The sequence below is a fragment of the Pholis gunnellus genome, assembly GCF_910591455.1.
Source record: "Pholis gunnellus genome assembly, chromosome: 7".
Lineage (NCBI taxonomy): Eukaryota > Metazoa > Chordata > Actinopteri > Perciformes > Pholidae > Pholis > Pholis gunnellus.
Window position 1 is genome coordinate 22,557,654 of NC_136533.1, and position 24,705 is coordinate 22,582,358.

Below are 24,705 nucleotides of genomic sequence, written 5' to 3' on the forward strand. Positions count from 1 at the left end.
CTCCTTGAGCCTATGAGGAGTAAACTGCACGTTGAGTTTAACCTGATAAAAGAACATCATCGGTAACAATTTATGTTTAGGAAGCGTTTTATTATGTATTATAACTAGTTTGACGACTCTTGAAGCAAGTATACAAGTCTTACGAATGCTAAATGTTTATATATATAATAAAAAAAGGGGGGGACCACAGAGGAGAGCACGGGGAGAAGCCTGATCAGTTTATATGACAGAGCTGTACACATGGACGGCTGCCAAACATCTCAGATCTTTTTAAAGAGGAATTCTATTCAGCCGGGAGCACCTTCGCAAATATTTGTTCAATTTAAAAAAAAAAAAAAATGTAATTTTCTCATCCTTTAAATCATATTTGTATCCATCGGAGACCTCTCGTTAGAATGATTTGTGAAAACAAGGCCAGATGGAGAAAAGTACGAGACACGCTTTACCGCCCCGAATAACAACGCAGGAACAAATTCAATTACACTCTCAGTAAAACAATTCGCCGTGTTGATCCTCTTCAGAGCACCGAGATGCATTCGGCCTGGGCCAAGGTTGTCGTTCTCCAACCCATTAAGAAATAACTGAAAAGGAAAATATGCCGCTGACAAGAAATGGCTTTGAGTGTGTTACATACTTTTGGTTGCCGGGATTAGCTTGGATGTTTAAAAAAAACAAAAACAAGGACATCGTAATTCCTGCAGCAACTGAAGTCCAGGTTGAGGATGCTGGTCTGTGGTGGAGAGAGAAGAAAAAGAAAGAAAAGCCCACGCCTGCCGAGATACAAGGCTCCTCCTGTTGCTCAGAAGAAGCCCCCCCCCCCCCCCCCCCCCCCCCCGTGTGTCACGGCTTGTTCGGTATCACAAAAAACTCAACCGCGTCTGACTGATGGGGTCAGAGGAACACGGCACAACGAAGGAAGCGGGTCTCGTGGGACCGCTCGGCTGGATCATTCTTTGAGTCTTGTGTAACGTTCTCGACTGAAGTGGCATCGACGCAGCGTCGGGTTCCGAAGTGTCCGGGACGACCACAAAGAAAGGTCGTTACCCCGCTTTCGCTCTCGTGGTGGAGGATAAAAGGATGAGACGACGACCAGAGCACCTCTCGGTGGTGGTGGTGGGTGGGGTGGGTGGGGGTGGGTGGGTGGGTGGGTGGGGGGGGGGGTGCAGCAGTTACGAAGGTCTTGAAGAATCTACAGCGGACTGCAGAGTCCGGACCATTATTGTCTTGCATCGAAGTTGTGTCCAGGAAAACAAAACAAATAGAAACAAAACCCGCTTCTATTTCCTAACTTGACACTTCTCTGGTTCAGGTAGAGCGGGGGCGGAGGAACGAATGGTACAGGGGAGACGGAGCTGGATTTCGGGGGGTGTGCAGGAGGTGGGGGGAAGGGGGGTGAAGTTGTCGTGGACTCGCAACAAAAAAAATGGACTCGCGACGACCCGTTCTCTATAAAGGAGAGGACTCTCCTGACTAGTGGCTGACGAGGCCCTGCAGCATCATCATGAGGCGCCGCGCCCTCTTGCTGAGCGGGCTGTGGGGGTCCTGCTGCAGGAAGGTGAAGAGCTTCGGTCTGACCTGGGCCAGCACGGAGGACATGTGGTCTCTCGTCAGCGGGTCGGCGTGGTCCAGGTTCATCACGGCGTCCTCCAGGTAGCTGAACACAGAGGGACAGAGACCAATTCATATTATTGACTGTAGGTGAGAGCAGGAGAGAACATCTCCAGTCAACCAAAGACAATCCTGGTCGACTGAAATCCAACCCAGTCTTCAACCAATCGATTGGTTGATGGAAAAAGAAAAGAAAAGATGAACTGAAATCTGCCACAATGCACTCTAGCCTAAATTAATTATAAATAAACATAAAAATCTATTTGCAGCATATTAAATTATCTTTAACCTAATTATTCTACACTTAAGTAATAACGGACTCAAAGCCGACCGGCACGCAACTTCCCATGTTCATGTTCCAAAAATAGAACCAGCCGTAGACGCTGTCGGGGTGCGCCTGCAGTTATATTTCAATCCAAACAAAGAGGCTATTTATTAGACCAAACGTATGGAAATATGCCAACTCGGATATGTTCACCGAGACGAGGGGAGCAGAGGAGCAGCTTCAGCTAGGGAGCCGTCGCCATGTTGAGAGCCGTGTGGAGTCAACAAGATATGCTCGGAAATTTCTAATTGAACACCTTTAAAAGCCAATAGCTTAGCACAAGCCGTTTGTGACAAGAAAAATTATGAAATGAAAGAAGGTATAAAGGTTAGATATAAAAACAGCATGAGGTTGTGTTTTGACCCGTGGAGCAGCTGCAGGGGACAGAGAGCAAGGCCGCTTCCATCCCCGTCTAAACGAGCATCCTCGGGTTTGAATGTCAAGCGGCGACCTTGATCGCCTCCCTGGCTGATGGCCCGCTGTGCACCTTGCGCTTTCCGCTCAAATACCGCAGCACAAAATGGAGTTATGCCACCGTCACCTGCGCCCTGCCCCCTCGCTCAGACCACACTACATTCCACTCTCAAACTAATTGTTTTAGTCGGACATCTGGTGGTCCTGCAGCTCTATTTCTGTCCCGCTCTCCCACCTTTTGTCTTTTACAGTTTAAATGACCATTCACCTCCGCGTCCGGACCCTCAACACACATTACAGGTCCACCAAATCCCTGTACACTGCCTACACACTCGTCGTGACTTTCAATTTCACTGCATAGAACACTCTCGATACTGACCAGCTAGTTTCTGTCTTACAGGAGATGATCTGCTAGCTGTCCTTTTCTAACACGTAAAGTCCCTCAGCTCACAGTATTCTGTCATCCGTTTGGACAACAATGTGTTCTTTAAAAGCAGCTGACGATCCTCTGGTCCCAGCCATCCTCCCGTTGCTTTCGTTTCGCTCTGGGAATCTTTTGCGGATTCTTCTAAGATGCCATCAATCAGAAGCAGAGAGTAGGAAGGCTCCTTTATCTCGTGCAAAGCCTCAGGAAAAGCTGCCGTACAGTCGCTGCAGTTATCGTCTCATCCCAACATTCACCGGCTTCTTTTGCATGGCTCGAATCTAATTTACCATGTAAAGTAGTAGAGCGTGAGAAGGCGTTAAGAAGTTTTGTGATTTATCCCGTTTTGTTTCTGTCAACTGAACCCATGCGACCTGGACCGTGCTTTGTCCTAATAATGCCTCAGACTGAACCACACCCTGCTGGCCTCATCTCGCTCTCTCCAGATGGCTCAGAGCGGCACCAGAGGGCCGTGTTAGCAGCTGCAACGTAAACGCAGAACCAAACAGGCCATCCAGACACAGAGTGGTGCTGTAAAGGGACTCTGAGTGAGCGAGTGAGTGAGTGAGTGAGTGAGTGAGTGCGAGAGCGAGAGAGAGAGCGAGAGAGAGAAAGAGCGAGAGCTCTGAGGAGACACATCCACACGCTTCTTGAGAATAAAACAACACTTTTCTGTTAAAAGAAACAGGAAGAAAAACAGCCGGTAGTGCAAGAGTGAAAGCCACAAGGACGAGGAAAAAACAGAACGATGGAGAGCATCTAAAAATTGGTGCTCCCCGGACGGCCGTGTAGCGGGGCTACAGACGGAGCAGTGTGATGGGGTCAGCAGTTTAGCGCCGCTTAGCACTCAGGAGACGAGGAATAATGGACGTGCGATGGAGATGAGAGTTGAGAGTTTAGGCTGATAGACGGGATCTAGCTCGTGTGGGGGAGAAGTCGAAGACATTTTGGGAAGAAGTGAGCTCATGCAGCTCACATTTTTTTTTTTTTATTAAACCCAAGCTATGCCTGCTGCGTAGCAAGACAGGCCTTACATCAAACTACAGTGGTGCGAGACGATTTACTGAGCAGAGTATAATTCTGTAATTGTTTCAAGCAAGCGCTTTATGCCTCCGTATGGTCCTTTCTATAATGTTGTCCCACACTATAACAACAACACTTTCCACTGACGTACATCGGGCGGTGTGATGTGATTACATTGCAACCCGTTTAGCATCTGCCCGCTGCAGCGTTCTCCCTCAAATACTGGACCAACTTCAAAGACGGTTGTCCCTCGAGGTCATCATCCCTCAATTATTACTGGCTTCACAAACATGAGAAGATTTTAGTTTGTTTTTAAAATGTGGTTTCGCAGTCGCACAAAGACTTTTTATAGTTTAGTTGGGCTGGTTTAATGCCTGAACTGAACTAATTCAATCAATTACATGAATATGTTCCTGTCCCACTGTAAGTGAAGTGTAGGGAAGCCTTCTGCTTACTAACAACATTATTCTGAGATTAGGGCTGCAACTAACGATTATTTTAATAATCGATTAATCGATGAATCGGATAAAAAAAATCAACCGAAAAAATTGCGTGACGCTGTGGCACGATAGCCTATCAGCGTTGAGATGTTTCTCCTGTCATCACTGACGTCCTGCTGTTGTTGAATCAGGAAATTAATACTGTAGCCGTCTGTGTTCACCCAGAGCTCTACGATCCCTCATATCAATAGACCGGACCAAACTATGTGTATACATGTGTGTGTGTGTGTGTAAACCATATAGTGCAAATAATGAATAGACGCTGCCGTATTTACGTCTAGATGACGTTATTGTGAGTGTTGATGGAGCTGCTACAATGTTAGCATAGCCTAGCACCGGTCGATCCGAGCTCCATTGAGAAAACGAGTACAAATCGGCATCATTACGTAGTTATTTCGGGGTCCCTTTTTGTCAGTTTATTGCCGTTAAATCACAGCCAAATCAGTTTATAGTGTGTTCATACAGCTGTAGTAAACAGCCGACGTGTGTCTCGCTAGACACAGTGAGCTCGATGAAATCCACGGAGCTCCTCTGGACTATGTTATGAACTCAGACATGACGGCATTTAGTTTCCCGTGATATCTGGGACTTCCACAACACGTACTAAGCAGAAATAGAGGCTATTTTTTCCACGGTTGATGGTGGACAGTTGAACGGCTTTCAGGCCGATAAGCCGCACTCCCTCTCCGGCGCCTCCAGCGCGATTCATGCGAATGAACACAAATAGTCCCTGGCGAGACCGGCGGCACCAATGACGCGTTTCACGCCGCGTTCATCGCGTTTGGTGTGAACATGGCATTATTGAGTGGCGTAATAATCGTGCGACACAACGAATTCATAATGAAATTCGTTGCCAACTCTTTTAATAATCGATTATTATCGATTCGTTGTTGCAGCCCTATCTGAGATATCTCAATATATGGTCATGGAGGTTCACACCGGGTCTACTGTGCTTTGACTTTCATTGTGTTAGTCTACAAATGACACACCGAACATTTACTCTGGAATAACTTTGCTATGGCTGCAAGTTAGTGAAAGAGAAAATGACCTCACCTGATTTTGAGCTCAGAGCGGGTGCTGAGGTTGGAGGAGAGCTGCTGGATGAGCGACAGCAGCACGGGCTGGCTGAGAGGACACGGGTGCTGACCGAACACCTGCTGAGAGTCGATGGTCTCGCACACGTACAGGACCAGGTTCAGATCTGTGGCCGACAGAGCCTGGAAGGAAAAAGGGGGGAGAGAGAGGGCATTGTGTTCAGGTTAAACCGGCTTTATGAATCTTTCCTAAAGGAAAAGGATCAATACACAAACTAAAAAGCGATGGGACGGTTTTGGCCACAAGCCACTTCCACCTTAGTGGTTGTATGTTGCTTCTAAAACTAGCCAGAGACATGTCTGTAAAGAAAGAACACTTGTGTATCTTGTTGATGCCTAATTGTAATAAACTACAATCTGCTAAGCATGGAAGAGATTCTAATAAAACTACGAACTTAGGTAGGCTAATCTGAATTTTAAGTGTCAATCAAAATATCCGTGGGTGAAGAACTGAACTCCATGCACATACACATGCACAGATGACGAACAGCCAGAAACAATGAACAAAAAGATAGGTGACGAAATTTCTTAGCGGCCGATTAGAGTAGGTTCATATTATGGAAGACACGGTTCGGTTCACATCCCGGTTAAGGACCGGTTTGCTTGAGGAAAAAAAAAGTTTTTTAAAACTGGCAAATTTGGTAAATATAAATTAGTTGCAGCATATTGGATATCTGGGCCTTGTGTAGTCCAGGCGGGCCTTTACGTGTGTGAACGTGCACGCATTTATTAACAGTTGGGAAATTACCTGCTGGAAAGCCTGGTTCAGCTGGCCCTGCTGGAGGAGCTGCAGGATGTTGGCCTGCTGCGTCTGGTAGTCGAGGTGAGCCGTGGGGACGGGCGTGCCGGCCGCTGACCTCATCGCCTGCATGATGCTGGAGGTGACCACCGCCTGCTGCTCCTTCATCGCCAGGCTCACCTCCCCTTTGACGATGCGCTGCACGTGGCTCAGAATAGACTCCTGCAAACTGTGAAGGGAAAAACGGCGGGGAGGAGGAAACGTGAGAAAGAGGGCGATCCTCCATATAATGTGCGTTTTCTACCACTGTACTGCACTGCACTGTAGCGGGCCGGCCAGGTCAAGGAACCCTCTTTCAAAAAAAGTATTTCTGTGAATCTCAGAGTTAAAAAATAAAATGAAAATCTGTGTCAGTTCCTTTTCAAGATTTTAAAGTTTTAGATGACCAACTACTTTGTCTCTGCCCCCCCCCAACAAATCTATAAACTCTAGAGGCCATGAAATTAATTGCAGAGGGAACAGGAGACTTGATCGAATTTATGTTCTTACATTAGCCTCAGGATTAAGCCTTGCTTGTTTCTACTCTCCAGCCCCATTATGCACCTGCTCAATAGACAGTGAATGAGGCCAGGGCTTTCAGACAGAGCCATCTGCTGATATGCATATCCGATATTCAAAATATCCACTTGGAGTGTCAATCAATGCTATCAGATCAATCACTGCAGGGAATAACAGTTGATGGGGATAGCAGAGATTCTATTCAAAAGTTTATTTGTAGCAGCTTTCTGATCTTAACAGTGTGGCCTCGCCAGGATACATACTTTCCCACCATCATCTGGATCTGGTGCTGGACCTCTGCCCGCACATTGGCCGTGATGTTGTTGGCCAGCTGATCGGTGGAGCTCTGGAAGTTGTCGATCGTCTGCTGGAGCTGGCTAATCACGGGGTCTCGTGCCTCCTGCTCTCTCTGCTGTCGGCTCTTCATGTGGCTCTCGAGCTGCTGGATGTCTACGGAGATGAAAGTCAACAGAACATCAGCCGCCACCGCAACACGAGCAGACACGTTCCAAGTAACACTCTGGTTTAACCGGTCAGAGCAATGTGAAAGGGCAGCGGTAATGCCAAAAAAACAGTGCAGAACTTCATGATTCCTTGTCAAAAAACATTTTTTAAAAAGGGATCATTTAATAAAATTTTGATACATAATACCATAAAAGTGGAATTTCAGCCAGGAAACGTAGTAACAAGCTAGCAAAAGGTCACTGGGTCTTCAGCATGCCGCTTGGAATGCGATCTAAACATGAGGATTTAAACGTTTTCTAGATTATAACTTTTATTTTAATGGCATTTAATAAATGTTTTTAACATATAACTGGTTCAACAGCTGTCGGGATATTTTTGAGCCTTGTCCTCTGGTTTCAATCATTTATCCTTAACACAAAACAAACAGGATTCTGAACAGGGTTTAATAATTCAGGATGGAATTCATTGTGATAAAACACGACAAAGCTGAAGAGATATATATATATATATATATATATATATATATAAATATATATATATATAAATATATAAATATATATATATATATAAATAAAACGTCACCATGCACCAACAACCAGGAGAAGATCGGGGCATAAAGGACACCACTGAAGGTTTGCACACTAGCTGGATGGCAGTGTGGATGTTAATGCAGCATTCACAAAGTTATAATCAATATTTACACACAAAAAGCTAAACCCTGAGTTTGATCGTGGATTAAATTGAAATTGGAACAAGCTCAGAGGATCACATACGCTCAGACTTTAGGACAGCCTTGGTAAATTCTTAAAAAGAACACCTCGCCGCCCTCTTCCAGAGGCGGACATGAGCACAATCTCAGAATAAATAGACTGCTTATCAACAAATCCGTGCTCCGACTGAGTCTGGAAAAGCCTCATTACAAAAGATGTCCCTGAGCTTTTTTTTTTAAAAAGATGGTTATTTAATTAGACTTCCAGATAGACAGACCCTGATTTCAGGGCTAGACAAAAGGACACCGCACCAATAAAAAGAGTCTCAAACAGGACATTGGCCATGGTGAGCTCCCAGAACAGCTTCAAGTGTCTGGACGTCCAGCGACTGAATGGAAAGTCTATTTCCACAGTAAAGAAAATGACCGATTTGAGCTTGTGTGGCCGCAGGTCATATAAAAGATATTTGTGATATATTTGCTGACATTGTGAAGCTTGATAAGACTGCTTTACATTCTTGTGTGCCTTGTTTAAAGCTGTCGTTGATTTGCTGGAACATGGACTGGCAGCCTCTCTCAAAAACGGGCAGCACGATGCCCTGGAAGGCGTCTTTGTAGGCCGCCTGGATGGGCCCCTGCATCGCCTCGGCCGCCGCGCGACCGATTGCATCCGTTGTGGTCTGTAAGACAGGAAGTGGGTACGGTGAGAGGGGCGGGGGAAGGAGGGCGGAGTTACAAAGATACAGGATCGGAGAGGACACTTGCCTTGGACTTGACCACCTTGCTGACATTGTCCTTCAGCGTGATCTCCACGGCGGTCAGCTTGGCAGCGATCGTGTTGCTCAGCTGTCCCGTCACCGGCTCCAGACTCTTAGAGATCGCTGGAGAGGGGACGGAATAAATGAAGACAGATTAGCGAGAATCCAGAGTAGCCGCTGATCAGGCGATGTTTACAGTTCATTCTGATCATGACTGATCCGCGTCAAATACAGTTTCTTTGATAATGTCCTGTCATTTTCTTTGTCAGCTATCGGTTGCAACCCGGTCTGTTTGCCACCGCATCGATCAATGTCATCTTATTTGCCAACAGGCCGATGGCAGTCGAGGCAAATACAGGCCGATACCGATGTTTAGCTGATAAAGCGTTCCCTAAAATAAGCTATGCTGTTTGAAAAACTTCAAACATCTGCTTTGCTGCAAAATGACTGAAACAGCTAAAACTCTGAAAGCAGATTTCATAAGTGAATACAGAATGCTGTCTGAGCTGCACGGTGAAAATAAACAAAAACATCTTTCTAAAGACAAATAATGTAAGAAATAAAAAATGCCAGGCACCTTCAAGTATCACACTTTGAAAGCGCCTTGGACACAGCTACAACCGATAAAGAAATAAGACTTGAACAAAGCACACATTTGCAAGAGGACGGTGGAAAGATTAGAGGAGAGAAGCCAAGGACAGGACTCAGCAGACTGTTAAGATTTACACTTAAAATCATCCTCGACCGCCAGACAACTAAATGGAGCAATAGCACCATCATCTGGTAACAGATGAGGACGATCGTCCACAAAGCTCTGCTCGGCTGTCTCTGTGACGGCGGATTCATTTGTTCTCAATGACGTGTGTAGGTGTGTGCGTGAGTGTGTGCTCACTCGGTGGGACCATCTTCTTCATTTCCTCCCGGAGCACTTTGTCCATTCTGTTGGTCAGCACCGAGCTGAGGGTGCTGCTGAGCTGCTGGCTGAGCTGGTCCTGAAGCTGCTGCTGATGATTCTGACTCTCCGCCAGAACTCGCTCCAGTCTGCGCTCTGAGGTCACGAGAGGTCAAGGCTCACAATAACATGTGGAGGGGAACTGTTAGAACAGCTTTGTAGAGATTCATTAGAAAAGACAAGAGCATACTAACTATTCACACCAAGTATCCAGCTGCATAGTACGATGCCTATTAGAAACGTCTATTAGATTAGAGTATGTGGACTTCACCGGAAATTAGGAGGAAAAGCGCTGGAGCTCACATATATAATGTACTGTGGAAAACATCTTGAACACTAAAGTATTTAATCATTTTAATTTGCTTTTAAATAATACTGGAAAATATTAAATTTAGTGGAAGAGGTAACATCAACGGTAGCTCGGAGCGGTAACGTCGAGATCGATAGAGTCATGTGATGCAGTACATGATGATTGGATATTTTTCAGTAAGTTATTATGAGACTTCCAACACAACACATGGGTTCTGAATATCATTCCATATACACAACCCTTTTGTGGCCTCAGGTGACCTAGAAGTGATGGCGAGTAGCTTCAGGCCTCAGTTTGTGTGAGCAAAAACAAATCCACGTTGCGACCGCTTAAGGCTTTTTGGTGAGTTCTAATGTTTCTGTTAGTAGTGGCATCACAGTTGCTCAGAAAGGCCCTGGGTACAGAGTGGTGGGAAGGCTAAACTACCACAACAAGTTGTGTGAGCAAGGAATAGCCTGAAGGATACGCTCTTGTTCCTGGTGGTTGGTGAGGACGTGCTCCACCTGGGCCATGATGGTGCTCTGCATGGCTTCAATCTGCCCACGCAGGTCCGTCAGCTCCCTCTGCTGGCTACGCAGGAGCATCAACAACTCGTCCTGTACTTCAGCATTCATCTGTGGAATGGAGAGAAAGGGACACAAAGGGCTGCTGAAACACATCAATTACACTTAATCCTGAGTTCAACGTCGATATAAGTAGACGCCTATTTAATAACCGATTGTTAATGTATTTCAAATGGTGGGAAAAAAAGATTAATGGTAATGTGTTTCCAAGAGAACAAAATCATTTAACAATACAAAATAAATCTTCCATTCATAGTAACACCGTGGCAGTTAACGAGCACAAAAGATCACCTTACCTGACCAGAGTCCATTTGCCTTGACTGAGACAATTCACTGAGGAGAAAAGAGAAACATTTACCGATAATATTCCAACCAAATGATTGCTGATGATTCTTACTGTGACTGTATCCAATTAACTTAAATATTCCACTAAATGCTTTGAATACTAAAAGTATTTGGAGCGACGAACACATTTTTAGCATCGTCTTTGTCTAATCTTGACTATCCATAACTCCAGCTGCTCAACTTAACTCAATTATGCTAAATGAAGTCGAGAGATGGATCGAGAGCCCCCTTTCACTATTTCACTACTTACTGTTAGTGAACAGCAGTGAGGTAAAACGGCACTGAACTGCAGTCTCGCAGTCATTTTAGTGCGACTAATCACGTCCCTCAGTCAGTCAACCGCCTACTACGATCAAGCCTAAGTGACTGCCTGACAATGATGCACACACAGCCAGGATCACACGTCATCAAATCGAGCTTAAAAATACAATAAAAGATAGTTGTGACTTTCTAACCAAGACAAAAAAAACGAGTATCCACATTTCTATATGGAATTTACGATTGAGGGATTGCCTCCACACGGCTCTGAACCTAGCGTTGACGGTGCTAACGGACGCTATTTATACGTCCTCTACCTCACACTAGTGATCTCTGTTGCATTCACAGTATAAGATGACCTCAGTACTGCGAATAATGTTCTTTTTACAGCCCCACTTGGCACTGATTCCTTCACTATCACATGACGACTTACCAGTCGTCTTTCTTGGTCTTCCTCTTCACTTTTGGCGAGGCTCGTGGTGAGGTCTTCCAGTCCTTAACCGGTAGTCTGTGAGAGGAGCGAGAGCCACAATTTCCTGAGGATGACGCCAGGCTGGCCACCTCATCGTCAGGGTCACTGGGTCAAACACAGAAACGTACAGATGCACAAAGAGTGAGACAGCTGCTGTAAATGCCACATGCTCTGTATTCATCTTGGAAAAGATCCATAAAGTCAACGTTATTGTGCCTTAAATTAAGCTGCGCGTGTCTTATTTGCTTGACCAGAGAGACGGTGTGTTCGTTTGCGTTACCTCTGCTCTGCGCCGACATCCTGACTGTCGTTCTGTGTGAGGTGATAGGAGCGTCGATGGTACGGTGAGCTCAGGTGTCTGTCCTTCGACTCCTCTCTTGAACTACAACACAGTGGACACAAACCTCTTTTTGCTAAACGTTTCTCACATCGCTTCTACAATTTCAACACAGATATGAAAGAAAATGGCCTCGTCATTTCGTTAATGCCGTGTCATCTCGTAGCTTTACACTTGCAAGCCTTATGCCACCGCTTGTTTTATGTGAAACTTCTGTATTTTTCAACCTGGACCCGATTAGTCTGGGTGACTAATGGGGACAGCAATACTTTAAACTGGACCAGTATTGAGCTGCAATGTAACCCTACCGGTATATTCCTCACTGTCATTGTACGTCCCCTAAAAGCGCTTGTTTTTGCCAATGACAAACTCAGATTATCGCTTGATCTGGTCCGTTTGTCCAAACTACTGTAGATAAGCTACTCTTTCTGTACTCTAACTCCTCTTTCCAACTCTCACTCATGTTTCCATCATTGTCTTCCGGCAACAAGTCTCAAGTTTCAGAACGAAACTTCTCCTTGAGCGACACACAATAACAAGCAGACCGGATAAAGCGCAAAAAGAGGGTCCAGGTTGTTACCCTTTAGGGTTTTTTATAAATTATGAACAAAACTGGTTAACCAGTAATAATATTTAATTATTCATAAAACCCAGATTTCTACAATCTTACAAAAAGTCATGATATGATTGAGACTTTTGCTTTTCTACAAGCCATCGTCTAAAAAGTTAATTAGTGGTCAGATTTCACAAGTAATTTTTTGAATTTTGTGAAATCCTTCATGGAAATCGTAATGTTTTTAATTGTTAAATATGCTAATTCTTACCAGTCTCCAAGCCCGTTGTCCCTGAGACTGTTCCTGGTTTCTCTGGTGATGTCAGGCGCAGCCGGCCAAGGCGTGTGGCTAACGCTGCCCTCTGAAGAGCCTCCACCGACCCCAGGGTTCTCCTGCGATAAGGCGTTCTCCAGCACAGACGGGGTGTGACTGAGTCTGGGCTCAGACTCCACTGAACCGCCCACCGGCCCATCGGCACCTCCCAGTTCCAGGGGCATCAGGCTGGGACAGAAAAATAGTTCCGTCAATAAAAAAGGCCCATACTGACGTTTCTGCAGGTTCTGTATGCTTTAAAATCCTGATGAACATTTTTGAATGATTGCTTGTTAAAAGGAAGGATGGATAGATGGCCACACTTTGCTGACAGCTTCAGAGTATTCACTGCGAACATTAAGTCAGCATTCATTTGTTGAAGTTATTATTGCCCGTCGTCAACGTACCCGTTGTTGGCTGTGCGTGGTGAGGTGAGCAGGTGCAGGGCAGACGCAGCGGACGCCATGCTGTCCGTCTGGAGAACGGAGAGAGGCAACGGCTCCAAACCGGACACGAGGCCGCGCTGAAGCTGCAGGGTCTGGGTCGCGATCTCTGGCATGTCCTGGGACATGGCCGTGGAGGCGGAGGAGATGACGTCGGGGGAGCGGGCTCTGGTCGGAGAGGCCAGAGGGGGCAGTAGGGGAGAATCCAGAACCTGAGGGCTGTCGAGTGCGAGAGGACTGATAGGGGACGCTAATGCCTGAGGACGGAGATGAGGAGTGTGGTGAAAAAAACATTAAAAAAAAAAAAAAAGAGCATTCCATGTAGAGTATCAAGAGGCTGGCAGAAGTCGGAGAGTGTGTCTTACCTGCAGGTTCTCCAGTCCAGGCAGAAGCACAGCAGAAACAGCTCTGGGGCTGCTGGTGGAGGTGGAGAGTGTCAGACTGCTGCTGCTGCTGTTGATGTTCTCCACTCTGTTGGGACTCTGACCGACTTCGTCGATGGCTCTGCACACAGCAACACAGACATTCATGTTCACATGTGACCAGAAGAGCAGGAGATTATGTGGGCATGCTAATCTATATCGGGGATTTACAGTTAAATGAATGGAGGAAGAAAGAAGCTGATATTCTGTAACAATCCATACGATCACATTTCCAACTTGTTATGGAAGAGGAAATGTATGTTTTCGTCATTACCACATTCTAAATACAGATGATGGTCACTATTAATCTTAATCCTGATCTTATCCCTTCTAAACTGCGTAGAGAAGCCCACCTGTTAGTTGAGTCAGAGTTGCTGCTGTTAGCCGTCACAATGGTCAGACTGCTGGCGCTGCTGCCAGGGGATGCCGGTACCTGGAATGAGACAAAGTGATTAGCAAGATGCAATTATAATGAAAAGTTTCTGAAAACCACTAATCATTGGTCAAGAAAACCTCTGTTGCTGTGCTTATAACCTGCATGATTCTTCTTCCGTACTTTCTGACGTTCGTCACTGAACTAAACTAGAGCAACACGGAGAAAACTGGGCTCGGTCACATCACGACCAAATTCTCAAGTGCCTTTTTGTCAAATTCAGCTAATATTAGGACTCTTTTACTTGTTATTTCTCAGCCTCTCACTTCTTTATCTTTGGATCAGCCAAAGATAAAGAAGTTCTTCAGTTTGTACCGACTGTGGATTAACAGGGTTACGGCCTTGTGTCTGCTGAATGCCAGCAGCAGCACAATATGCGGGAGGACAGTGTTATTCATGGGGAAAGATGTTGCTAGGCGACATACAGAAATAGTTTGAAGCATGTTCTTTTGCTGAAGTGGTTTTTTGACTATTTTGTAAACTGGTGGATGTTGAAGTTTCACTCCAGCACGCGAACAGCCCGGACCGCTAGTTAATGAAAGATGGCGAGAAGCGGTGGACGAGGCTCGGGAGTGACGGTACCGAAGTGCTTGGTGTCATGAAGGCGTCGGGAGTCATCAGCTTGATGCCGCTGCCGGCACCAGAGTTTGACAGGAAGTCAGTGGGAGCAGGAAGTGATGGGATCTTCCTCAGGTCGTTCTGGGAGCCACTTCCTGATTCCTTGTCGGAGCTGTGGTCAGTGAGATGGTCTGAAAACCCTGCAGGACACACAAAATGTACAGACTGCTTTATTTTGTGTGGCTGTATTTGGGGAGATTTATGTGATTGTATTTTGCTAATGTAATGGTCTGCCTCCAAAGGAACGCCAACATCGACTAGATTCGATTCATCATTTGTATGGTAAGAAACCTGTGTAAACATAAAGAGCCATCGTCTCCAGGGATTTGTCCTTGTCCGTTGTGTTTTGAAATCTTGGGACTGTGACTCACCAAAACCATCCTGAGAATCAGAATTGGCCAGAAAGCCTGCAGAGCTGGAACCCAAGTTGGGCTGAAACCAGATCTGGACGTCCTGCAGACTCCTGAAAACACACAGACACACCAATTTAGGACTACTCGAATTATCAAGACCTGTGGCCGCTGCATGCTTCCTGTGCCAAACATGCATCCCCAAACCTCCACAAGGACATACATTTATGAAATTTGACACATTGTGATTCACTTAACGCGACTGTTACAAATGAAAAGCTAGTCTTTGGTAATTTGGTATTTAGTAGTTTTGACCGTCTTTAACCAAATTGCTTCTTGGTGACAATAACAAAACAAAACTCAAGCCAACATGATCGTAACACGGACATCAAACTGTAGGAAGAAACTTACTTGGTGTGGACACAGTAGAGTTTAATTTGGATCCCAGACCTCGACTCTGTTGGTCCTTGTGTGCCCTCTGGAAGACAACACACACACACACGGAGAGTAATGCTGTGTTAATTAGGATTACATTACATTACAGTCATTTAGCAGACGCTTTTATCCAAAGCGACTTACAATAAGTGTATTCAACATCGGTATTCAAGAGAACTACTAGTCACCAGAAGTCGTAAGTACATCTTCTTTTTTAAACAAGCATCTAAGAGCATAAACCAGAGGAAACGTACAGTGCAGAAACAAACAAATACAATAAGTGCAACAAAGTAATATGAATACAATAAGCTCTAAGAGGAAGGCTCAGGGTCGCACTTCTTGAAGAGGTGAGTTTTCAGCCTGCGGCGAAAGATGGGCAGCGACTCTGCTGTCCTGACGTCAGTGGGGAGTTCGTTCCACCACTGTGGGGCCAGGACAGAGAAAAGCCGTGACCGGGTCGATCGGACGCAGGGACCTCTGAGCGACGGGGCAACCAATCGCCCCGAGGCAGCAGAGCAAAGAGGTCGGGCGGGGGTGTAGGGCTTGACCATGGTCTGGAGATAGGAAGGAGCTGTTCCTTTCACTGCCCTGTAGGCTAGCACCAGAGTCTTAAACTGGACGCGAGCACGATCGAACACCAGGCGAGCTGCAGCTTTCTGGACAAGCTCCAGTGGTCTGATGGCCGACGCCGTGGCAAGTAGAGAGTTGCAGTAGTCCAGGCGCGAGATGACCAGAGCCTGGATTAGCACCTGATCAATGCTGCTACACATTTAAAGGTGCTATTGATAACTAGATGATGCAGTCTCAGTCCCCCGCTCCATTGCATTCACTTCACAACAAGTGGTTGCCAGTTCTGTTGGAGACGTATGTCGGAGTGTGCATCTTCACTTATGTGTAGCCGGGGTTTGATTTAGGAAACAAACAGCGAGTTGAATTGAGAGTTAATGTGAGAGTTTAAATGTTGTATGTTCACTCACTACGTGTTCTCATTAATAAATGAGAATATTCGACAGGTTTGTTGCACAACCTGCAGATTTCGTGAGACTGACAGTCAAGTGATGACTTTGTTGACGTTAAGAAATTCCTTTTGCAACATATAGCTAGCTATTAGCTACGATATTAGCTTAAGCTACTTTGTGCGAGGGTGTTTCAAGATTCATGCGACGTAACCTCTGGTAATCTTAGGACACGGCTAGTTTAGGTAACATTTAGCTCGTCATGTGAGCGCTGGTTTAGAGCAGGATGTACACCACTTCTAAACCCCGTCTGATGGACATCTTCGTTATTAGGTTACATTGTTTGAGGGAACCAACGTTATAATGTTGCGTCCACCGTCACTGACGCTAATCTAGCTGCTAGTTTAAATATGCCAAATGACAATTTTATCGGTTATTGTTGGACAATTAAGCTAAAATCGCTTATATGTGCCAACAACATCAGTTCTTACGGCAAATATTCACATATATTCTGTGGATATATTATTTTGATTCTTGTCTACATACAAATATTATGAATATAACCTTTTGTGCCCTTGTAATGCAGCAGTGTTCACAAAAAAGTCAAGATGAAAGCTGACAGCGAATAAATGGGCTTGTTTTAAAAAGGTAGCCATATGTGTGGTGGCCCTTGGAATATATTGATGTAAAAAAAATCCATGGTAACAGGAACGATCAAAAGAGGTTTTTGTGTGAGTGTGCATGCACACCTGTTGTCATGCTCTCGCTCTCCTCCTCTGCAGGGAGGACCTCGGTGTGTCGCCATCGGCAGTGGGCGACGTCCCGGACCCCAAAGCTGAGCACGGGGTGGGTCAGCAGGAACTCCGACACAGCTGTGAAACTGGCCTTTCCCTTCTCCTGATCCTGCCGGAGCTCCATCACATACAGAACCTGGCGAAGGACAGCAGCAGAGCATGATAAAGTGGTACTGTGGGAACCAGTTAAAAAAAGAAAAGAAAAAAAGTGGCTCTTCAAACAATATTAAGTCAAAATAGCTCTCTCAGATGAGGCATACCCAAAGAAGATGTAATTTAATTAGCGCTTAACCCTCTGAGAGCAGGACCACCGGTGATTCTGGGCCTTAACGGTCTTTTAAGACGCTGTAGCGAGCTCAGTGCTAATATGAAACAAGAAGACCTAATGAACCCACCGGTGCCGCCCGGTCACACTACATTTTGGTGAGGGAAAACTTGCATGGCCATTTTAAAAGGGGTCCCTTGACCTCTCACCTCAAGATATCTGAATGAAAATGGGTGAACCCGCAAGTTTCCCTTTTGCAGAAATACCCACTTTACACTAATCCCAGGCTGTTTTGGGGGGAAAACAAGGCGTTTTTTTCTTGCAGTATAAATGTGTTATTTTCGCATATTCAAAAAAATTGTGTATTTGAATATTTCTGCACACTGGGGACCCTGAACAGTCTTGTAATTGCATAAAGTGTGTGTGACTGGAAAGCTAATGCGTGATGACGTTAGCCATTGGTCACTGAATAAAATGACCTGTTGTGACCTCTAGAATAACCACAGCCTCATGAAACTAGAGACCGGGAGCATTCAGCACGGCTTTCCAAGTATATCAACATTAAGAAGCTTTTTGAGCAGTTTCCACAACAGAAGTGCTCGCCATCCAATCTGCAAAAAAAAAATGCAAATCTTGGAGTTATCCCCAAAGGTTTTAGATACAAAAGGATTTTTCTATGTTGGTCCTCATTTGTATCAATTCTTGAGCAGTGAGAATGGGTTACATTTAGCACCAAATCTGTGCAACAAATGGTTTCAACCCCAATATAAAATGACTACTGAGAAATAATCATAAGTGATCATGGGAATGGCCATCATAATGTTCTAAGCACTTTCACTTAATTAAGTAGGTTAAGTTCATAATGAATTCATTATTTTGTATTTCTTATTTATGACTAGAACAACTTGACACACACTGAGCTACATCTAGAATTCATTTTCCGGTTCTCAGCTTTCCGATGATGAACACCACATGTATGCTGCATATCCTGTTGACCTGCGATCTCACCCGTAGAAAGACAGAAATGGGTCTATGTGGGTCTCCAAGGTTAAGTACTTTAGTGTTCAGAAAGTGACAGGAAAATAACTCAAATGTATCCATTAAGGAGTAACATTCGCAGTTTATCGATATTGTTAGAAACAATTATTCATGAAGAGCAGCTAAAGCGCACAGAACATTGTGCTGACCTTCCTCTGTACGTCGGTGAGGATGAGATACTCAGCAGCGAGGTCCAGACTGGCCTTCAGACTGGGCAGAACTGAGGAGTTGAACAGATCTGGAGAAAACCTACAAGATGATAAGAACAGCACCATTAGTAACTTTAAACGGGGATGTTAATAGATGGGATGAGCTTCAGAGAACAGGAATAATCATCCACAAACTAAATTCGGACTGCTGTGAAGCACCTATTCAATGGGAGACTACCAGTGAGACAATTAGTAAAATAAGATGAGCCTAATGTATTTTATAGTATAGTAATAGTCATCCCTTATTACAAAGGACTTAGACGTATAATGATGGATGAAAGCAACAACCTGATGGTCTGTAGGCAGGTCCAGGAAACAGTGCACCACAACTTCAACTCCTGGTTCTGATCCGCTCCGGTTATAAGGAACCGCCAGAAAGGAACACTACAAAGAGCAAAGTGGAAGGGAACAGAGTCGGCAAAGGAGAGGAGAAAGAGAGCGTAAACATAGAGCTACAGCATCAGATGAATACATGTTCACAGGAAGCCGTGTGTGCGTGTACTAACTCGGGGTCCTGTCTTTTGTGGTTGTCACAGAAAAGAAGGCAGGAGAGGGGCCGTCCTCCGTGGGGCCGCAATTCATGAAGACATCTGGACAACGGAGAGGAAAGAAAAGTGAAGAGAAGATGGGACGACCACAGAGTAAGTGAGGGGAACAAACAGACATAACGGTCAGGAAATGACAAGATTACACCACGGACCTCATGTTTTAGCACTTTCAGAAATGCCTACATTTACATTTCATGACAGCCTCCTCGCTTACCTCGGCTTGTCCTGCACCCCTTCTATGTATATCTGCCAGAACTTGATGTACCCATCGTGGCTGGCTGTGGCCAACACGGTTCCATCTGGAGACAGGGCCCCCTCACTGACTCGCTGCAGGGCCCGACACCAAGCAACACACACAATCAGTACTGCAAGGAATGTATGCAACAAACAGCACACCACTTTGTACTTCTAGGTTACTGCAGTTCTACGTCCTCGTAGAAAATCATCATTTAAATGTACTGCATTGAATTAATGCTGAAGCACTATTCCACACTCAGTTGTATGAGCTCCTACCTGGGTATGCCCCTTGACTATGATGAGGCCTTCTTTTACGTCCGTGTCATCGACGGGCCAACTGCTGTGGTTGGCTCTCAACACCTCCAAGTCCCACACCTCAGCCTAGACGGAGAGAGAGGGGGGGTATTACAATTAGGGAGGCAAAGTTCCCACTTTTCTGTCTTCCCGATGAATCTGTGACAACAAAAACACGGGTACCAAGTCTTCGTGGAGAAGGGCTAGGGTCTGGCTGGCGTCGTCCTGGTTGTCCTCATTGTCCTCCTGGATGAACGGGCACCAGATGAGGCGACGGTGGGAGTTCAGCGGAGAGTCCTCTGGCCGTCGGATATGAACCACCACCTGATCACTGCGGGGAGCGCGGGTTAAGGAACATGAGACCAAAGAACCATTTCTAGCTCCAGTGAGCACTGTGGCGAAGCAGCTTGTATTATCACCGGGGTTTGAGTAAAATCACCAGGCAGTTTGGGCCGCTGCGTGTGACCGTTTACACTTAGAAAGTACACACAAAAAAATAGGATGAAACAAACAAGCCAGGCATACTCTAGAGACACACATAGACCTGCACATCCTCCCACGCACTCCTTTTAATCTCTCCCACGTGTCAGGATACAGTATCTTGCTTCCAGTGCAGGTGAGCTGCCAGACCATGAGGTTGCCCGCCTCATCTACACAGCCCAGCAGCGAGGAGTCGAGGTGGGCAAAAGCCAGATCTGTAACAGCTCCGGTGAAGCCCTTCAGCAGAGAGCGCTCGGCAAAACTCACACTCAGGACGCGAATCATTGCGTGGTTGTTGGCTCCTGAGGGAACAGATGTTTAGTTTAAGGAACGAGATTAAATGGGGAACCTGGGGTGTCACAGCAACTACATACACCTATTCGATCATGTTTTATCAATATGTTGTCAGAGAAGGAGGACAGGAGAATATCTGGAGAAAATCTGAACTAGAACTGTGGCCTTCTATCATGCTCGGCACGCAAATAACGGTTTTCTAAAGAAATAGTTCCGATGAAAACTGTAGACAGTGAGGTGGGTCACTCACGGTCACTCTTTTTTGTATTTGTATGTTTCAATGCTGTGGCCAGCAGGCACAAAAACCCATTCAGCTCCACTCTATTCTTGTTGATAGACACCACCACAAGTGAGAGAGATTATGTAATGCTTAAATATGCCTAAATATCACCATACCGATATTTAAATGATACCGCTGCAATAATCTAAGACGTCAGGAATAGATAGATGACAGGACATGTCAATTAAAATGATTTTTCTTTTAATCAAAAATGCATTAATAAAAGAAAGTCTACATGGCATGCAGCAATTTGATGTCCCCTACACAGATATCACTACTTATTATGTTATATATTTTTTAAGTTTTGTAAAACAGCACCCCTGCTAACGCATCTGTAACAGTTCAGGCACAGAATGCTACTGCAGCACAGGAGACGGCGAGAGGTCTTTGGTGGATTGTGTGTACGCCGAATTACAGGAGATTACAGATTCAGAAAAAAATGGTGAATATAATTTCAGCGGCACATTTGGTCAGTAATTAAAGCCGTGTTGTTATTTTTCTTATGGTGTTTTTTTAAAGGAGTTCTGCTGATACAGACACCAGCTCAGAGAGGGAGAGTGCAGCCACCGAGGTTCATGACCTGCTTTAATCTCCTTTAAAACCATTTGTTGACTCCACCCTTCTGGTTAACTCTAGCTAAATCCCACGAGCTGCAGTTAGATGTTTTGACTGCTCTAAAATTAAAACCGCTGGTTCCTGCGGGACTTGGTCACAATCCAGTCCTCCAGCAGAGTGCTACACGCACGCGTTTAAATATCTCAAGCGCTATTTGATGTTTGTGTAGTAGAAATACTCCAGGACTCTCACCTCTGATGGCGTAGGCCAGGAAGGAGTTGGACACGGCTATCAGTCGGCCGTAATAATACTTGTGTTCCCAGTCATACTTGGCAACAGGTTGAATCTTCACCTGAATAGAAAAAAACAAATTTACCATTTAAAATGAATTAAAGCTCTCCTAAAAAAAGAGAATACATTTTTTTTCTTTTAACCATGAGGGTCTGGCTTCTCAGAGGTAAGGCCAGGCAAAATTAAGCACAAAACCAAAAAAGTCTGGCTTGCCGATCGCTGATGATTTGGCTTCTTACCTTGCTGCTGCCACGGGCCTTGCTGTTGATGCTGGTGTCCTGACTCGCCACGATCTCCACGTTGTTGGAGGTGATGGGGATACAGGTGGAGCCATCATCACCAGAAAGGCAGCTGAAATTGCACGACACATATTTAACTTCTATATGGATTTAGTTTCTTAAAAAACATGAAGTGCTTAAAAAAAAATGATCTTTTTATTATCAAATTCAAATAGAAGGGAGACAGCACTAGAATTATGCTTAATGTGGTAAAGTCAGCGGCTGATTCCAAGAACCAACGTACATTATCTGACACTCCTGAGTGCTGCAGAGGTCTGTGGAGATGGGTCTGGTAGAGTCTGTCCGATCGGTGCTTCCCAGGAGGCCGACTGCTCCCAACAACCCATTCAGCTCTCCATTAAAAGATGCCATTCTCAGGCTGTCACCTGAGGCATCTGAGGAAAGACATTGAATGCAGGGGTTACAAAGATACAATTCACAGCCTGCAAAGAGAAGATGGTTATTCTGGAAGTTTATTACTGTTTTATTTTCTCAGCGCTCACAGCCCAATACAAAATCATAAAACGTATGCAAATAAGTGTAAAAGAAATAAACTTGAAACATTTAAGATTCACATTTTGACTATAGTTTCACTTATAAGTGAGTTAATCACACCATTCTAGCTTGGAACTATAAACCTTATTAATGACCACATTCATGTGAAGTTTACCAGTTCCAAAGCCCTGTTGCAATGCTTGCTGGCTCACAGCCATCACTTACTGGGACACAGCAGTCAACGGAGCCATGATTAACGTTATTAATTACACCTGTGCTTTTACCTGTAACGACAAATCAAAATGCCTGCTATGCAACACGTCTAATGGGGTCTAGTAATAGCCATTGGGGGGTGGGAGAGAGACTGTAGTTTCTTTCTTTCCTCTCCATCTTGGCTAGAGACTGTAGTTTCTTCGTTACAATCAATCAATCTTCGTCATTATTTACAGGTGCGAGTTTCAAAATGAGCGCGTTTACTCGGCTGCGGAAACAACAAAGCTGAAAGGAGTGTATTCAAATTGGTCAACAACACTGACCTTCTACGCAGTTATGGAGGCTCGAGCTAATTCTTGATAGCAGTGAAATCATTCTGGCTCGACGATTCGATATAAAGATCCACCTCACTTTACTGCTATTAAGTTTTAAAAAATCAGCAGGTGCTGTTGAGATAATTCCGATTACAGAAACATTTGCTCTACTTCGTCGCCCGGCAGCTTAAGACCCAGCTGTCCTACAACAGAAAATAGACTGAGACTTAAGCTAGCTTTAACGTTAGCTCAGTCAACACTATAAAGAAAATACTTGACTATTCCGACGTAGTTAGCGCTCCGACATTACGACAAACATGAACACTTTCGTCGCTCCGCAAAAAGTTAGTCAGAAAATACATTTGTAAACCTATTGACACCCAAATTGTGCTTCCCCGCGATGGGGTGGCTTTCGTTAGCAGGTAGTGAAGCTGCTGTTGAGCTAACTTTACTCCAGTACTGCAGCGCGCTAAACCAACTCGCGTTAGCTAGGTACCAGTTTAGCTAACGTTAGCTAGTGCTCTGTTAGCTTCTGCGGCCTAAGCTAGCGCCGCCGCTTTTCATTCCCGGTCCGACTTACCGGCGCTGTTCCCGGGACGGTCGAGCTTGAGGATGTCCCGGAGATGCTGGGTCGCACCCTCCATATCTATATTAGAATTGGACGCCATGTGTGGGGGGGAAAAGGGGGAAACTGGGTTAATTTAGGGGAAGAGAATAATTTCTTGTTTGATGCGATGCTGTCAATGTTCCTTTCGTTCACCCAGAGCAACCGTCTAAACTTCCGTCATGTCCGCGCCAAAGGCTCCGGCTAGTGTCTGCGTCAGGTCATTGGTTCCTACCTCAATGTTTTCTAATGAGGTTCATTGCATGGATGTATAAAGAGGCGCAGAGATTGTAACGTTACACAAAACGGGAATTATGTCGCCTTCGGGGCAGTTAATCAGAAATCGAAAACATTATGACGATTCCACCCCAACATGTTAACCTCTATTAGTGTTAAAAAATGGTTCGAATAACAACACAATCAGGAGACTTAGGCTTTCTTATTATGTAACTTCCTTTTTGGGGGGTCATGTGCAGACAGACAAATGGGAAAACCAAGTAATACGAGGTGAAACAGCAAATCGTAGGCAACACTAAGAATTCATGTGAGACTGACCACATGCACAGAGGTCTGCAGCTGCTCAACCAGTAGTGGGCGCAACTTGGGGACTTACTTAGCGTAAGGAACTACACTTTTATGATGGGCCCTAGTACATGCTACTTATTAAGTGCGCGTACACACAGGAGTAGAGAGGACTGATGGCAAGCTTCGCTAGATGGTGCAACAACAATCACCTGGAACTCACATCAGCAAGATCAAAGAACTTGGTGGACAGGAGTTATCAATCCGGTATGAAGGAAGTGAAGAGGGTGGACTCAAACAAGTACCGTGGGATCCAAAAACTGGACTGGATTCGACACTGAAGCCCTCCTCAGGAACGGACAGCTGTGTTTTCTTTTCTTGGGCTCCTCATGCTGAAATGAACATCCTGCACTCTTCTGCTACCCAACACATAACAGCTCCAATGGCTCAGCCCCCCCTCCCCAAAATCTATTCACTTTGCATTTCTCGTTGCGTAGTCAAAGGGGCTTCGTGTTTATCCATCAGCCTTAAGAGTAGAGTATTGTTTAATGTTCTGCTTTGGTAGTTTTCCTGCACTGCAAATCCTGCTAAGACGCATTCTGTCCCGCTATAACAAT

The 24,705-nt window shown here is 45.2% G+C and overlaps 1 protein-coding gene across 1 annotated transcript; it reads right to left on the minus strand.

The window, feature by feature from the left end:
- Positions 1-849: 849 nt before the first annotated feature.
- edc4 (enhancer of mRNA decapping 4) lies at positions 850-23,706 on the minus strand. Its single transcript, XM_079162173.1, has 30 exons — positions 23,543-23,706; positions 22,185-22,335; positions 21,902-22,013; positions 21,624-21,723; positions 20,358-20,544; positions 19,946-20,093; positions 19,745-19,849; positions 19,446-19,558; positions 19,190-19,273; positions 18,972-19,067; positions 18,624-18,723; positions 17,127-17,307; positions 15,398-15,464; positions 15,008-15,099; positions 14,601-14,776; positions 13,939-14,018; positions 13,529-13,667; positions 13,128-13,420; positions 12,679-12,909; positions 11,798-11,899; positions 11,479-11,622; positions 10,739-10,775; positions 10,346-10,493; positions 9,510-9,665; positions 8,625-8,740; positions 8,374-8,539; positions 6,949-7,135; positions 6,137-6,356; positions 5,348-5,511; positions 850-1,654 (listed from the first exon to the last, which is right to left on the minus strand). Exons 1-30 carry the CDS (start codon positions 23,628-23,630, stop codon positions 1,471-1,473), a joined length of 4,167 nt encoding a protein of 1,388 aa, XP_079018299.1. The 5' UTR covers positions 23,631-23,706; the 3' UTR covers positions 850-1,470.
- Between the last annotated feature and the right edge of the window lie 999 nt (positions 23,707-24,705).